The 17,659-nt window shown below is 42.4% G+C and overlaps 1 protein-coding gene across 1 annotated transcript in view; it reads right to left on the bottom strand.

The window, feature by feature from the left end:
* SORCS3 (sortilin related VPS10 domain containing receptor 3) overlaps positions 1-17,659 on the bottom strand; it is a 318,567-nt gene that overhangs the window by 152,415 nt on the left and 148,493 nt on the right. Inside the window, exon 3 of the mRNA XM_052799671.1 lies at positions 15,973-16,072. Coding sequence (XP_052655631.1) covers positions 15,973-16,072 — 100 coding nt within the window. The remainder of the gene's footprint in view (positions 1-15,972; positions 16,073-17,659) is intronic.

The raw sequence follows: 17,659 nt of genomic DNA, 5'->3' as shown, positions 1-17,659 counted from the left end.
GCCAAACAAGACAGCCATGAAGAGGGTAAGAGCTTCCACGCAATTACTAACTTTGTGTCCCAAAAGGAAAACACTCATTGCAATCCTTTATGTTACAGAGTAGCCCAGATTGACTCCTTCTTGCTTCACATGGCTCAAAAACTTCCTTAATGTTAAGTATAACCCGTGGGCATCAGTCAAGCAGTAAAGGTGCACTGAGCTTTCATGAGAGATAAATTGTCTGGACCTACCCCGTTTCAACTTCTTGTAACTTCACTTCTTATTGCCCAAAATTTAACATTAATAACAGATTTAATTAATGAATATAGCACCAGATCACCATCTCTCAGAACCATAATGCTGTAATCTTAAAGGATGAAGCGCACTGCACTCACTTTATAAGGGTTTATGAAGCATGTGTTATAAAAGTACCTCAACCATAAGGCTTTTATACCTTGGCACTCACTTCAATACAATCCCATAAAATCCAAGCAATCTTTAAGTGTTAAAGGTGACTTTCACTACTGTATTTATTATTGGATAATGAAAAATGAGTCAGACACCCATAGAAACTGAGCAATGAAACAGAGCTTCCCGAGACTTTTGCATTGGGTCTGCATTATATGAACCGTGACCAAAGAACCAAATAGCTCTCTCAAGACCTTTCAGGCACTTCACGCTAACCTCTCTTCAGAACTTCCTTTCCATCAGGACTTCTCTGTAATTACAAACCAACCTCTACTCTGCAGAATCCCATTGCTTGTCACTGAACTTTCCAGATGTTAACAGCTGTTTCTGTAAGTATCCAACTCCTGTGAAGGATCTCCTCCATAGACTCCTCCAGCTGTGCTGAAGACTGCAGCTCTCTACTCCAGTAAGTTGGTTTGAGAAGACAGCATAGATCTCTGACACGAACACCCCATATGTGGGTTCCCCATCTTTCCAGCATTGAGAGAGAATGATCAGAGCACATCATGCTGTTCAGGTTACATGCAAGTCCTATGTCTTTGTAGTACGTTTTGTCTTTGTAATAAGCTGTAAAATGAAAACTTTTTTTTTTTTTTTTTTTAACCTAAACCAGCAGGGTCTTCTGGTGATACTGCAACAGAGTATCAACAGCCCTGCAAAAGAGGACATCACTGGGCTGCTTGTTCATTTTTATGAATATCAAATCCTCTTCTGAAATGCAATTTGTAATTATTCTGCTGTCCCCTTGTTATATATATTTAGACAGCCCAACTTCAAAATTGAGAGCAAGTTTCATCATAAGTTTTGTAAGTTGTACCACAACAATTTTCTGCATAGATATCAAGACCATTTCGTCAATCAGAAATGATGCAAGCATAAATCTGCTGTCCAAACAGCACACCCTCCCCACCAGGATCAAGCACCCCAGGTTCACTGCTAACTTGAAAAGCCCCTCAGCAGAATCCTGGTACTGTCAGAAATAAAACTAAGAGTTTTAGCTACAACCAACCCAATGTGTGCCTTGTCTCAACAGAACTTGGAACCAGTAGTTCTAGGGAGCAGAAGTCTGGCCTATGAGGATGAATAATCTACACACATGAGATACTAGTATTACACTCAGACACTAAACATGCAATTGGAATATATAGTCCCAGCATGTGCTACATATAGTTGGCTCAGTCAGGGAAGAGTACACATTTACAATTACAGCATCTCACTAATTCTTTCACTTGCTTCTTGGAAAGACTAAAAAGGATGGAGATGCCAGAAAGACTTTGGGGAGACTCTGAGATAGAGAAGTTTGGTGGCAAAAGAATGATTATCTATCGTCCTGCTGTCCGAAAATCCATAGGAGAGATATCTTACATGATTAACTCTGAGAAAAGATATTAGTTAAAGCACATCAAATGAGGACCAGCACTGCCTTGCCTTCTCTAAGGAGATGCACATCAGCCCACCATGCTTGTTTATAGTGAATAACCCTGGTTAATCTTTCTGACCTCTATTGTTTCTCATATCCAATTATATCCAGATTACAATTACAATTAATTGTTCAGATTTGTACAAAATTAAAACAGGCTCTTGGCACTGCAGCCATACCTGCCATAAATTGCCATACCAAAACAAAACACTTCACAGAATTTCAAGCTCACACACCTCATCCCCTATGGAGAGAGCGCTTCATTTAATTACCACCTCCAGCAGCTGCGCAAGAGCACAGATGCACCTTGCAGGATGCCCTGAGGATCAGGAGCAAATCAAGGCTAAACCAGATACAGAGCAAGAGCCCCTCAAGGAAAACCACTCTGCCATCCTCCTTGGCAAGTGGGAAATGAAAAATATATCATGGTTGTAAGGCTTAGGCAAAATCAGAGCTGGGAAATGAACTCAGATAGTCTAAGGCTGCAGCCCTAACCTGCCTGCAATGCCAAATCCCAGGCTGGATCCAATTTGCATGCACAGGAGTGGAATAAGCCATCGTGCTAGACCCAACAAAGCAGAACATCTCATCTTTGTTTTACTGCTAAGCAGGTCAGAACAACATGTCTCCCCGCTTTCTCTTGTCTTTTTGGCACTGGACACATGTACTTTTCACTTTTAATTACAAGGCACAGCAAGCATTTGCTTGTTAAATTTCAGGTGCCAGTGGGGATGGAAGCCATCCAAAAAGCATGTGTTTGACCTGGCAAAGAGTGACTGATTGGCAACAGCCACATGCTTGGTTGTAAAACCTTTTCATTGTCACAGCAAGGCAGAGTTCACCCAAGGTTACTCCATCCCATTATACTCTTGTTACAGCTGCACATTCTCCAGCTCCCCACAGATCATCAGAGCAAAGTCTTCTGCCACAGTAATCCCACCTTCCTGAGTCCACTTCAGTGCTGCGTGCTGTTCAGCTATTTTGCCAAAGGCTTTTCCATATCACAGCATGTTCATGCATAGTTCCCCTCTACGAACTGCCAAATGGGTTACAAGCATCACCACTTATGGGTGGTTTGGTATACAGCCAGTTTGACCAGCACTTCTATGACTGGACCTGGACCAGAAGTAGAAGGAACCCTGGCTGGTGACCTTACGCAACACCCAGTGCTTCCACAGGAAAAATACAGCAAATCAGCAGAAGAGAAACATAAAGCTTCTGATCTGTATTGTGCTTTGCTCTGGAGTCTAGTATTTCTGCACAGCATAGTTCTGCATGGTGCCTTTTTACTCTTCTTGATTCTACATAGAAAATCTCTAACTGTTGCAACATCTGACACATTGGTTTATGGTCACCAGCTTTTTCTAGTGGCACAGAACAGCTTTGATCCCAAACTGTGTGCACAGAAAGAGAAAAGCAGCATTCACTGTTATAATTGTATGTTATTTGAGTAAATGCATGGTTGTGCTATTGTCCATAGAACTACAAAGTAATTTTCACCATTATAGTAACTTACCATGTAAGCAGAAATAGTTACAGAAAATAATGTTATCAGTAAGGAGAGGCTGTGTGCACCACAGCTGCTGGAACTGAGAACACCATTTATATAAAAACACTCCTCTGATTATAGGTCTCACTTGGGAGAACACTTTACATGTGGGAATAAGTTTACTCACAGTAGTTGCCCCATTATAGAAAACAAAGAGATGTGCATGGATAGTTACTCATGGGGGTAAACTTTTGCAGGCCGTATACAGCAGTCTATTTCATTTGAGGACAGTAAAGTGTTTCAGGACTCTTTAGAAAAATAAAAATTGTATTGTGTATCTCCCTTGAGGCCATTAAACCTGAATACAATTTTAAATGCATCATTGCTTCTCCTCTGCTTACACACTTTATTTTTCTGCTTTTTAGTCAGATTGCAAAGAGAACATAGACAACAGTCAGCTTTATCAATGTTCACATCCAGATGCTAATGATCTATCTCAATTTACTTACCTAGCATGTATTACTCACGTCCCTCACTGTCCCTAATGTACCTCTCTTCCTAACATCCCCCCTACTGGAGGAAGCCAAAGAGGTAGGAGAAGTTCTATCCATTTTCTGGATGGAAAGCTGAGGCCCCCAAAAATTAAAGGTTAAATTTACAAAACATGATGGCATTGTAGTGCTCTGCACAGTAGCACTCAGCTCTAAGTTATCTGCTGTGGTTGCAGGTTCCACACGCTAACTCGGGTGCCAGAGATCCTAATATATAGGAAAGTTCAGGACCTAGGAACAGGATTCACAACTACCAGCTCACCGGCTTTGACATTTTCCGTTACATTTGCAAAATTAGCTCCCGATGATACAGTCCTTACAGGTTTATGGTAGAAGTCTTGTCTGCAATTACACACCAAGAAGGTGACTGACTGCCCCAGTAACTGAACCACAGCCGCTATGTCCTATTCCAACATGGTCACTGATATCTCACAGCCTTGGCAACATCACATAATTTCCTTTCCGTGTCCTTCCATGCACATACATAAGCCCTGGTCACCACAGTGTCCTGAAGTACTGGTGTAAAAGGAAAGGGAACTGGAAGAGGGAACGAAGGTTTTATCTATAGCACAACCCTGACACTTTGGTTTAGGAATCAATTGGCAAAAGTCAGAAAATTGCCAAGCTGATTCCATCTTTCCACCCATTCCCAAGTCCTGTGCACTGTGTTCATTGCCTCCACTCCCTTGCCACTCAGTCTCTGAACACAGCTCCTTCATAAATTTTGTTGCTTTCTTGCAGTCATTTTTAAGGATCACGTTGGCCTGCCATGGAATGGCTCAAAGGGAGGCAAAATACATCAGATAAGCTTTTTTGTCAGAAAAAGGACAACCTGATTTGTTCCAACAGAGAATTAAAATATTGTGGGGTCCACTGCAAAAGGCAGCACCAATCTTTCCTCAGACAGAGACATAAGGACTAGGCTAAGTGTTGATTCCCCAGATTCATAAGAAAACTACAGCCTGAGTTTCCTCTAACTGTATCTGTGCACCACTTAGAAAATCCCTATCATTACTTTCAGAGTCCAGCAATGTCTGCCTGCATACAATGAAAACAGGCATTTTAGGATGGATAGGGTCAAGAGTAATGAACTCTGACTAGTGCAAAAAGAAGCCTCAAGCACTCCGAGATGTGCTGAAATGTTTCTCTAAGATCTAGCCCAGCCAAGCTCCATATCGAAGAAAAACTGCTCCTCACACAGCCATGCAAGGGCTTCCAGAATTCACCATGCTGCTTGGGATAAAACATTTTACACAGAATTGATCACATCAGAGCTGAAATTAGAGTTACTGCATTTACACTATGAGGCAGATGTGCATATATGGCAGAAACTGAGACAGTGGCCAGTATGTACCCTGCAGACTCTGCTAATCTGTTCTATTAAAAATGAGAATTCACTCAATGAGTAATGTTGAATTTCTCTATTCTTCACTTTGGAAAAGAATGAAGTAAAAGGACATTTTGCCACAGAATAGTGGGTTTGGGTGTTGGGGTTGGTGGGGGGAGGATTTTCCTCAAAGAAAAATAACCATGTCCTAGTGAACCAGCTCTTATCACTAAAGATCAAGGTCAGAACATTATGCAGTCTTCAAAAGGACCCATCTGCCCCTTTTCCAAGAGCTGCTCTCCACCCATTCTATTATTTTTCCTCCTTTTTAATAACAGGACATGCTGACTCGTTATTATTGATTGATTATCCTGCTGTCTGTGAAGCACCATTCCCCTCCTCGTTAATTCAAAACTACCTCATTTTTCATACTTCATAAATTAATATGTTATTGGAGCTGCAGCAGTAAAGGAGACGGCCATGTTTTATAGAGAGGTAGGGAGGGTGGAGAAAGGAAATCAGTCTCATAAACCTGCCCTACATCAGGATCTGCAGCTGCGTCCACCCTGCTGACACAAGTGTTAAGTACAGTCCCTTACAAGGTGATGCATCCTGACAGTCCCTTTTTGTCCCTGTAACGGAGGCAGGGCACTCCGAAAGCTCACACAGGTCCGCTCTGCCCACTTCATAAAAGCAATAGCCATGCTTAGTGACAAAACTGCAGCTTTATTTTGGTGGATATTATAACTTCTGATCTGTCCTTTAACACTTGCTGGCTAAATTAGAGCAAACTACCTCTTTATTAAATACTGACAGCCAACTCTGGGAAGTCCACATCTAAACGTGGATGTGACCTTTCCGATTTTACCCCATCTCTTCTCTTTACGACCTCGTACCATCTGTAAGGCTCTGTAGGGTCCTCACTCTAGCAATACAAGGCAAAGCAGGCAGAGAGAGCAATAGGAGAGGTGGACCAACTTCTAGGAAGCCAGACAAGGCAGCCCTGGCATAGATGTGCACTAGTATCCTGCCAAGCTGAGTCTTACCTGATAACTGGCCTTTTTCTTCAAAGTCCAATAAAAACAAAGCTAACATATTGGCTTGGGTTTCTCCCATCTTTCCCCCTTGCCGTCTGACTCTCCAGCCACTCCAGTAGACAATGGAGTGCAGTGACACTCTCCTCAACCAATCTTAGATCTTTTTTAGGATGATGGGAATTGTATGTTTAAAGTGGTAGATACCTACATTTACCATCACAAACAGTGCCAAACAAACACTGCTCGCCCACTCGCTTCTTGCACACAAAGCAACCTTAGGGAAGTGTGCATGGTAAATAAGTCAAGTCCAGAGGATTTGAATTCTGATTTGCCTTCCCCTAAAATCTGTGCCTGCTTTCATTCAAGTGGCCAATTTTTTCCCAAAGCCCCAGGCAGTATTTAAGCAGGGATTTCAGGATCACAGTTCCTGTCCTTGGTGGATAAATGACATAGTAGTTGCCTGATTGCTCTTTTCTTATTTTACTTATACATCTTGTGTCTACATGCTTACTTTTATCAACCAGACTTGCAGTACCTGTGAAGACTAAAATGACATTTATTTAACAAAACATTTTTCATAAAGCCAACTTAGCCCTTATTTTATTCCCTATCTTTATTAATTAAATCCTGCATTAGGTTTCCATTCGCTTTCAATACTTACCTCAGCACCAACCAAATGCATATTAAATGAGTTCAGAAATCTATGAAATATGCAAGTGAAAGCTCTTGGAATGCATAAGTACAAAGACATGAAGTGCAGATGCATAAAGGCACACACAGGCAACCCTAATTCTGGAATTTCATAATACAAGAACATTTTTTTCTTCATGAACACTGAAACAATGGGTTTCAATGTAGTACCTTTAAGATAGGTATAAACAGAAACACATACCCATCTCTCTTCTAACCCTCTCCCCTCCACCCACATTAAATAATGCCATATGTGAGCATTTTGTTAATTATCTCAATTGTGTTTATTTTTAGAAACAGCTGATGAGCAGTGGGTGAGGTTCACTGGGGTTTGGGGGTTTCTTGTTTGTTTTTTTTAATGGATCTGCTTTTTCAGAGAATTAAGTGAAAAAGCCCCAAGAATCTCCAGTTTTCTTGTTCATGCATACCGAGGGACAGCCTTCCCTAAAGTACAATGATCAGATTGTCACTGTTTAAGGGGAAAATTTCCGTTAAGGATCTCTCATAAGCTTGGGTCCCAATTCTGTGCTGTCTGTGCTGACAAATGGCCACATCCCAGACAACAGATGCTATACAACCTTCATTTATCTCTGTGATTTATGTTAAGTCAGAAGTAGTAAAATTAAAATCTGCAAATGAACAGATAGTAGTTTATTCATTAAGTACAGGAGCCTACCGGTCAGGTCAGGTCAGGTCAGGTCCCAGTGGGGCATCTGACATGCCAAGCCCCACAGTCCCAGGCTACAGCAGGGCAGAGTAATCTCTCACAGGAGCCCCTTGATTACAAAGATCCACAAGGAGGCACAATCCCCAAATATAATAATAAAAATCATTATTATTAAAAAGAAACAACCACCAAACCTATTCGGGCATACTGAAAAAGACCCTATATTTTAAGAGTATTCTAATAACACTCATATTTTGCCTTTACATCTGAACATCTTCCATTCATTGATCTTGAACCATGTTTAAAACACTAATAAAATAAGTCATCCCGCATCAGGAAACTATATTTCTTACATAGGAAAGGTCAGAGAAACCTACAGAGAAAACGTGATTTTTCTGAATTCAAAAGAGACAATAAAAATCCCTTTAAAAGAAGAAATTCCTAAAGTCCTCTTCTCCAAGTATTATGACACATCTGTAACTCAAGACATCTCTTTCACACAGTTTCAGGTCATGGTTATGCAAATATTTACAAAAATTCTCTCTTTTCTCAGGTGACAAATTCAAGCTGAATTAATCGGACAAGTAGAGAGAATCTCATGCACAACAGCTCACAACACTGCACCTTGTAGATAAAACACATCGTGTCACATATCCTCTGACTCTGCCACGGATGTTGTGGGTGACCTTGAGGAAATCATCTTTGCTTCATCAGTAAGTGAAGAAAAATATTACTTCTTCATTCCCACCTTTATTCCCTTATTTAAATTGTCAGTTCTGAAGACTGACAGTGACTGATCCTGAAGTGTATTTACAAGACAGAACACACTGCCATGTTAACCAGACCACAGTCACATTTGTACAACACACTGGTATAACCAGAGCAGACAAACCTGAGCTCAGCTAATCCAGCTGCTGTGGTTTAGAGCTACAGCCTTTCCTGTACAGCAGTAGGCAGGTTCTGCCCACATAGGCTCTGGACTGAGTGGCATGGTTTTTGGAGTGCTGGGAAGCACAGGAACACCATAGAGAGCTCAACAGGTCCAGAGAAGGAGTGCACGAAGAAATGATTACAACTGCATTTGCAGCTCAGGTAGTTTAGGCCCTGTTTATTGCAGCTGCAAAACCAAGAGCTATTTAGTAACTGTATTCCGTTGGGCTGAAGGAGAAGATTAGGGATAAAAGACAGCAGAAACAACTAGTTCTATCACTCCTGGCCTGTGGCTCTAACTCAGCCCCTTTGCCTTTGTGTTATAAACACATTCTCTGAGATCGTACCAGCAAGTGCCAGTTTGCAGCACATGCTGTTTATCACAGCATCAGCATAATAAAGAAAAAGTGTCCAAAGAAACCTTCCATCTGCCAAATGGCTTTAGGATACTCCAGAGCTCAGTTCCTCACCGATAGCTTGGGATGCAATTTTAGGAAAAAGCAGCAGATGACTAATGGGAGCTGTGGCAAAGGACGGCAGCTCAGTTCAGGCTGGGTTAGCAAGCATCAGGTGCATACTGGAACCTCTGCCTCATCAGCCTACCACACATTTGATGAGTAAGAAGAAAACAAAATGCTGTGGTATTCCCTTTGGGATCAAGTGGACTAAGAAATAAAGGCAAAACCAAAATCAGTTTGGACCACAGCTCTGTCCTGAGGCTCCAATCACAGCTGAGGAGCTCCCTTTGGAGATACATGAGGCCAGGACCAGGTTTGCTCTTAGTTACTCTCCAAGTGAGCAAGAAGAAATAAAAAGGAAGTCAAAGCGACTTGCGCTCATCTAGGATCTCCAGCTCCTGTAAAAGGAGATGTCACTCCCAATATGCTAGCTAGTTTCCAGTCGGGTAGATGCATTCCTCTGTAAGTTCAATATTACAGTCACAATTAACTTCTTCCTTCATTAACCTGAACTGCAACGCAGCATTGCTCTCTGCCAGCTCATAAACAGTTGCCACGCTTCATCCCCAAGAAGCTGCACAGAAACAAACAAATCTAATTAGATTTAGCTTTCAGAGCTTCTGACTCTCCAAATACCTCTAAACATTTCTCATTCTGATGGGCCAAGTTCAGAGGCATAACTAGGTATGAGAGGTGCCACATGCCTTCGGCTTTTATAGCTGCAGTGATTTGGACTGCCCCTCCATTTTGACTCTATGACAACTGGGAAACTAGTCCGCAAAACCATTTTCTCAAAGCTCTTTAACTGAGCACTGTAACTTTATTTCTGCTTTATGCTGTTTGCAACTACTGTTCAAATCCCTTCGCTAGAAGGTCTATCTATAAATAAAATATCCAGTGCTTCGGTTCTGGTATAAGGGAAAAATGGGGGGAATCCTTATTTCAATCACAGCACCCGGGTGATATTTCTGTACAGAGAGTAAGCACAAAAGACTACAGACCTTTTAATTCTTCAAGTTATCACCTACAACAACGATGGTAACAGAGCAGGAGAAAAGCTAAAGACGACTGCATCCAATTGAATTGCAAAGCAAATTCATGAAGGAAGGTATTCTAAGACATCAGAAATGGCACCCCGGATCTTAAATGCAATCAGGACCTCCCGTTTATCCACATCTCTTCTGAGCAATACTATATACAGGCAAGTGCTTTTTGTTTTGATTTTGTCAGAGTTATCATTCTCTTCCTTTTTCCTCTCTTCTTTTTCTTTTAAATGCTTTTTAACTCCATCCTCTCAACCTCCACAGGAGTCCCAAGGGTAGAGATAAAAGTTTCATACTGAAAACTGGGATTTCAGCTAAACAACACCTTCACCAAGAATATTCACTCTTCACAGAACATTTCATGGAAAAAGTAATACATGAAACCTATGGTTCAACAACAATTCCTTGAGTTTCAAAATGGCACCTTAGTGCCTGAATAGAGCGGTACTTCAGATATATGCGACTTCCATTCTCATCTTTCTGCACCTTTGGAAGGACTTTGCATCCTTCTGTGAGCCATCAATTCTAAAATGAATCCAGTTATTCACAACCAAGAAGAAAGCATATGTTCTCAGGATAGGGGATCTTACACAGAAGACCAACCCATGCTAGAAAATAGGGACTCGCAGCACTTCAGGTGCAAAAAGTGCCATTTTGGAGTGCGGGCAGTTAGTCAAAGAATCACAGGCTTAATTTTTTTGTGGAAATTATCCAATTTCCTAACAGAAAGTTTTCAACAACGAAAAAGGAAAAAAAATTGGGATAGAAAGAAAATGGGAATTTAAAAAGTCAAGAGAAATGTTCTTATTAAAATAGAAGAGACTTTTTCCCTGAGTCCTTTGGAAAAAATAAACAATTCTAATTCCCAGACTGCTGTGAAAATCTGCCTCTAGTAAAATGTAACTAACACCCAAAATAAAGGACAGCAGGGAACTGAGATCTCTGCCCAGCAGAGAGTAAGCAGCCTTTTATCATATCCCTAAAGACAGACAAGAGGCTATAGGGTAGAAAAGCCAAAGCTACGCATTTTGCAAGTCTCAGCTGTTCAGAGCAGTCAACCATCTGCCCTTAAATCCCATTCATCTGTAAGGAAAGAGTGCTGCTAAATAAATATGAAAGTTTCTCTTTTCTGAAGTTCAGAAAACAGAATTATCAGGCTTGTTGCAACCTATGTGTTAACCAGGCAAAGCAGATGCTTCTCATGGGGTCTCTCAGGCAAATAACCAGGTGGGCAGATGCACTGAAGGGGAAGATGTGCCCTGGAATACACTTTGCCTATTAGAGCATCTTCAGGGTGGTAGAGGTGTCAAAACTGCTGGCACTTGGCTTCTCACCAGGGCTCAAAACAGTAAATCTTCAGAAAGCCATAGCCCCCGGGACTTCAGAGTTGTCTAACTGCTAGGTCTAACGATCACCTGGAATTTCGTAGTATTAATGAGAACTCAATGCAGATTTTCCTGATCCAAATACAAGTCCCTAGTGTGCAAGTGAAAGAAGAAACAGCCCAAGCATCTGCAGGAGAGCAGATACAAGTCTGGCAGTTTCAGCTCCCAGCAGCAGAGGCTGTAAGCACAGCTGCAAAGTGTTGTGAAACCCTGAGCTTGTTAGTTCTTGGGAGAAGGGAATTAGCAGTACAACTGCTCCACAGGAAGATGAAGTAGTCCTGGCTGACAGCAGGAAGCATTTCAGCTTCAGTGCAGCCAGCGGCTATGGATTCACAATGGGCTGCAGCCTGCTTGACGGTTTCCTTATGTCGGCATGCCGGGGTGGTCTCATTTCAAATGATGGGTGCTCTCAGATCCCCAAGCTGGCCCTGATCACTAGCAATGATACTTGAGAGGCAAGAGGAATCATACCTGGGAAGAAGTATTCTCGGCAACTTCCTCTGGTATATGCATGTTGTTATGTTGATTTAATTATAACTGCAAACCTCAAATTACACAATGGCAAAGTGTGTTTTCCAAATATCTTCTTGTGGTTTCTAGGAAATGGACACCCCCATCTCAGCTCCAAAACCAGCCAGCAGCAGGTTGGGTCAGCAGCTGGGGGCAGGAGCTCTGGGACCCAGCCCTGCCTCTGCCCAGCACCACGTGGGGACACAGCCAAAGCCACCTCAGCTAGGTCTTGGCTAAGCAGCTCTGTGCCTTGGTTAACTCTGTGCATGCGGAGGATTGATATCTCCCAATGGCAACATGTAAAACCAAGGAACACCCGTAGACTAAATCTGGCCTCTAAGTGCCAAACACCAGCACAGCCAAGAGGTGCCCAGGGAGACCCAAGGCTGTCCAGGATTTATCACCATGATAACCATAGAGATTGTGTTTCTTCACCTCCTCCCCTCTCAGCTGCCTCTTTTCTCTTCAGGCACAATATGATCTCCCCATGGTGATTTTGCCCACTGATAAACACTAGTGACGGATGTGTTTCACTGAGGAGCAAAGGGCAGGACTGAAGGACCAGCTGCTTCCAGGCTGCTCCAGCATTTTCCAGTCTGCTGTGTCAGGAAAGACATTTCGATACTCGGCAGGACACCAAATACAGACAGGGCTAATATTCAACACCCTGCTGGGACTCTCCAGTTAGGGGTGGGAGAGACACACAGGAGCACCTTAGAAGGAAGCCTAAAGAGAACATGAAATGAATAAAATTGACTAAATATATAACCCAAACTGAAACAAGAGTTTTTAGCTTAAAAGAGGAAGGCCAACAATACATGAAGCTAACTGGGGACTTGCTTTTGCCATCAATATTACATAGCAGATGCTCAGACATTAACTTTGTTGGGACCAGAATAAAACCCAAAGATAATGAAATACTTTGAGGCCTAAAGAGCCATTAGGTCATCAAGTCTGACCTCCATGTGGAGCATGTGTTCCAGAATGTCACGAAATGATTCCTACATTAAGCTCAATTTTTCTTCCAGAAAGGAATCCACTTTGTAAGAAAAGGGTGTTGCAATGCCATAATTCAGGAGGGTAAGACATGCATCAGGTGTGGCTTTCTTGGCACCAAGAGAGAAGGGGAATGGCACAGGCTCCTAGACCATGGGTTGTAGCTATGCCTCACCCAGCTGCTCAGCCTCTGCATTTGAACTCCAGACTCATCTGATCCCCCATATTGCAATAAGCGGAGATGTTGGTATTGAGAAATCAGTGTCCCACCATGACCTGGCAGCAATGAGCAAAGAAATACAGCAGAAGCTGCTAAAAACTTAAAATATTCCCACAAAAAAATTTCAAAAAATAAATCAGAAACAAAAAGCTTTTATTTTAAAAGAAGAAAGAAAAAATCCAGCTTTTACATCCTCTTGCCTCATAATTGAGCCTAGGGTTATGCCACAATTCAGGTAAATGATGTTTATATAACTGGCATTTGGCTGAATGCATAATTCCTATTTAACAGCTGAAGAGAGGCATTTTGGGTCTTCAAAGAAATCTGACAGGTAATTCCCACTGTAGTTCTGCAGGGTAGCTGAGAGGTAATTATCCTTCTCACTAGTAAATCAATTAGGAATGAATGTATGGAAAGCTTTTCTCCTCCTCCGAGTAACTGCTAATCCTCTAAGCACTAATGAGCAGACAGGGCTAGCAACAGTGTGCAAACCCATCAAAAATCGACAGGAGCTGCCAGGCATGCAGGGTCCAATCAGTACCCGGGAGCTAATGCCTCAGGAGAAAATATCTTGCCTGGAAAGGGTCTGCAGAATTCACTGTGTGCACACGGGCCCTGTGCACACGTGTTACTTTTGGTATCTCCCTCCTGTTTATTGCCTCAAAGGCCTATTTTTGAAGCTCACAAGAGATCACCACATTGTGTTCAACTAGCCAGCACTTTTGCTGTTAGAGGTGAAACACAAGGGGTCCGGACTTTCTCTACTGGGGTGCAACTGATTCACCTACTGCTTTGTGATTTAATATTGGCGGTTGTCCTCAGGAGCTCAGCAAAAACATGTTGCTTACTCTGCAGGCCACTGTAAAAATATTCACCCAGAGAGACTTGGAGAAGATTACAACCCAAGTGCATTTTTTGCAGTGCACAATCTCATGAATCTGTAAGTGGTGGGTGGACAATAAACCTGAAATTGAATTTGACAAATCCCATATGCTCCAATCCAGTGACACCTTCTTCAGGCATTTTTCAAATGCTGCATGGATGTTTGGAATTGCTTTGACGGTCAAAGTAGAGTCAGCTCTGGGTTCAGACAAACCAGCTGTTTAACTATGCAGCGTAACAGTGCCCGTGTATTTAGCAGAGGTGGAAAGCATGGAGACAAGTTGTTCCCACAGCAGCCAGCACTGAAGCTGGTTTCCTGCAGGTTTTCCTTACAGCTCTTCTCTCCGTTTCAAAACATTTTTTCAGAAGGGAGGAGAAGAGGGAAGACAGACAGACAGAAATCATTTCCTTAAGACATAAGACCAAAATAAATTTTTAAAAATTGTCATGTGAAATAAGAAAACAGCAGGTAAAGATACGTCTGCATGCCACTATATGATGAAATGTAGGTGTTATTAATAAAAAAAGAAAAGGAGAGAAAAGAGTGCTAATCTGTAAAGCTCGATAGCTTGAGAAATTGCTAGAAGATAATCATATAATCTAGTACTCCAATTTGTGAGGAAGAATTTACACCAGTGATGTAGGATTTGTAACTGAGCATATTGCCTCTGATTTTGGGTGGGCAGAGTTGCTTTGGAAACAGAATGAAGAAGAATTAACCCTTCAGTGCCCACCATATTGGATATGGGAGCGGTGTGAAGGCCCAGATAGTTCATTATGAAACATCTTCATTCCATTTTGCTCAGAAAAAAGAAGTCAAAGTAGTTGTCACAATAATTCAGCTTCTGCATCAGAAAAAAATATAAGCTGACCCCTGCCCACTGCATTCTTCCTCTCCTCTATACATCCAAACACACACGCATTGTTGCCGATAGTAATCAGAGTTATGACTGCCTTAAGGTTGCATACACTGAAATAAACATCAATCCTGAAACCTCTGTAGACTGACCAGTGATGTAAAACACAATAGTAACAATAAGAACAGCAAAACACTAGTTTGGAAACCTATGGATGGAGACAGGAGATGAGCAGTTTGGAAGTGATCAAGCCAAATGGGCTGCACCCCATCCAAACATGACTCCACTGCCAGCTATTAGCTACATGCTGCAGCCCTCCCACGTTGATTTCTGCGGGTAGCTGAAAGCATCTTTGTCCCACTACCTCCCTTGAATCAACACAGGCAATAATTTTAAACCAAAAAGGCACTGAGTAGTAACTTCTGGGCTGCGCTCCGTGAGCCAGCTGCAGCCCTAATTGCATCAGGTGGGAAGCATGAGCAGGGGGTTTGAAAGCTATGACCTCATCTTCTCTCCTACACATTCAAATCAAGTCTTAGGTCTCCCACCCACTCTCCCAGGCATATTCTGCTTTCAGCCCCCTTACATGATGTAACCATTGAAAATGTCATTTACATTTTTACCTCTAACTTCTAGCTAGGGAAAGCATAAAGGGGAAAAGAGTCAAATGCAGAAATAAATGCCTTTTACTCAGTATTTCTAATAATGAGGAGACAGAGAAGGCAGGGAGAGGTGTATTAGCCAAAGCCAGTGTAAGCAAGAGTCCCAGAAACATTTGTATGAGTTCAGCTTCTTTAAAGTTGTAACAGTTAGAAGCAAATAAAAGCAATCCTTTTATTTCTCTAACACATGCAGCAGGAAATCAAGCGCTCCATCCCCATCACAAGTAGCAGAGGCATAGTTCTACTGCATTCTGTGGAATTGCACTAGTGCAACTTAGATGGCAAATTCAAGCTCTTGTGAATTACCAGTGGATTTCGCTTTAGGATCATAATTCCTCTCAGAATGAACAGAATGCCGTAATTTTGTTTCTATAGCTACCAGCTCGACGGCTCTCTCTTACCTTCCTCTTGTTAGTGGGACTGACATAAAGGTAGCTCAGCACAGTCTTCAGGCCTACTTTGTCATTTAGTTTTTCATAGGTAGTGCCATAATCTGTTGACCTGGAGAAAAGAGGAGAAAAAAAGAGTTTATGTGGTTATTAGAACTCAGGAGAAGGAAAAGACTGTGTGAACAGATGCTCACAGTTACAGCTTGAGCATTATTACCCTTAAAACTCAAGCTTTCCTGTTTCATTCAGGGTGGCCAGCAGAAAAGAGAAGGAAACTTGAGCCCTTTGGGACAAGGTCTGTCTCTGCATCAATTAATCCTATGCACCTGGGTAGCTGTGGTGCACCCATGAAGATGGACTTTGGGGACAGGCTCTGCTCTCATGTGCCAGTGTGGGATTGCAAATGACATCTACATGAGAGGACTCTGATCTCAGCAGCACGCTTAGCACAAATTCTCTTTTCAGACAAATCCAACAGAAAAATCCAAATTAAACCCATCAACAACAGTTTTATTTAAGTAGGCTGATTTTTGACTTGGAGATGGGGATCCAAATGTGGCTCAGAATTGTAACAGCTGAACTCATGTCTAGATAAAAATGTACCTACACTGGCATCTTGAGTCCTCAGTCACCCCCATCCTACTTTGTGCCAAGCATTTAGTTTTTCTGAGTTACAGAGACAGATTCAGGCCCCTACACTAGCAAATCCCACCCGAAGGAGCAGATGATCTGGGGGTGGCATTACCCATTCGTGACTGGGGAAAAGGGCTGCTTCGTCACAGAGGGTTTTCTGTAGCTTCCTCCTCCTCATTTGTGGGCATGTTTGAAACCTCACTTTGCCCTGCTTGTTTCTCTGCTATTTCGTACTCTGCTTTTCCTAACAAACAAGATTTTTCTTGCCAGAACAAATCAACAGCTTCCTAGTACAGGATCCCACACCTGAAGAGCGGTCAGCACCAGCTTGCTTTAGGACGGGTGTCACAACCTGCGTGAAAATCCTACCCACCCCATCTAAACAGTGGGGAAAGCCTGGCTCCTGACCCTACACAACTTCCATCATATGGACAGAACAAACACAATCCTTATCAGGTGGACAAGGAAAGACCCTCACAAAAAGCCTACCTGGACATACCTATGATTTTATTAAGATGAGAATTCATGGCCCCTGCCCTCGTCTCTAATCATGCTTTTAACTAAACAGATGATTAGAGAACAGGTAGCAATTCAGTGCCTTTCCCAGTAACTACCTCCAGTAATTTTCTGATTTTCTAAGTTCAGCTAGCCTTTAGCATCTGCAGCTTTGTGGTTCTGCCTGAGACGAGTCCTCTGCTGCTTGTCTGCCCAGCAGAGAAATAGTCCAAGTTACCCTTCTGGCATCACAGTGAACAGTGCCACTGTGCCTAGCAGCTCAAGGCTCCGACTCAAGTGGCTGCAGAGACTGAGCAATGCCAGAATCTGCACCCAGCTCTGCTAGTTTCCTTGCTGCTAGTGGTGTCCACAGTGACACTGAAAGGGCCATGCCGCAAAACCAGATAGCTGGTTTCACGCTTCCAAGTAGTAGGACCCATCAAGTCAAAAGTTTGTTTTATCACTGATGTGGCTCCAACACATTTGCTTCTGTGCATCTTTCAAGCACAATTCCTAAATGTTTTGCAAACTGGTTCTTTCCTTAAATGGGTTGAACCAACCTTCATCCTTT

Source organism: Harpia harpyja, chromosome 10 (assembly GCF_026419915.1).
Source record: "Harpia harpyja isolate bHarHar1 chromosome 10, bHarHar1 primary haplotype, whole genome shotgun sequence".
NCBI classification, from domain to species: Eukaryota; Metazoa; Chordata; class Aves; order Accipitriformes; family Accipitridae; genus Harpia; species Harpia harpyja.
The sequence above is the reverse complement of the archived record's forward strand: the minus strand, read 5'-3'. Positions and strand labels throughout refer to the sequence as shown.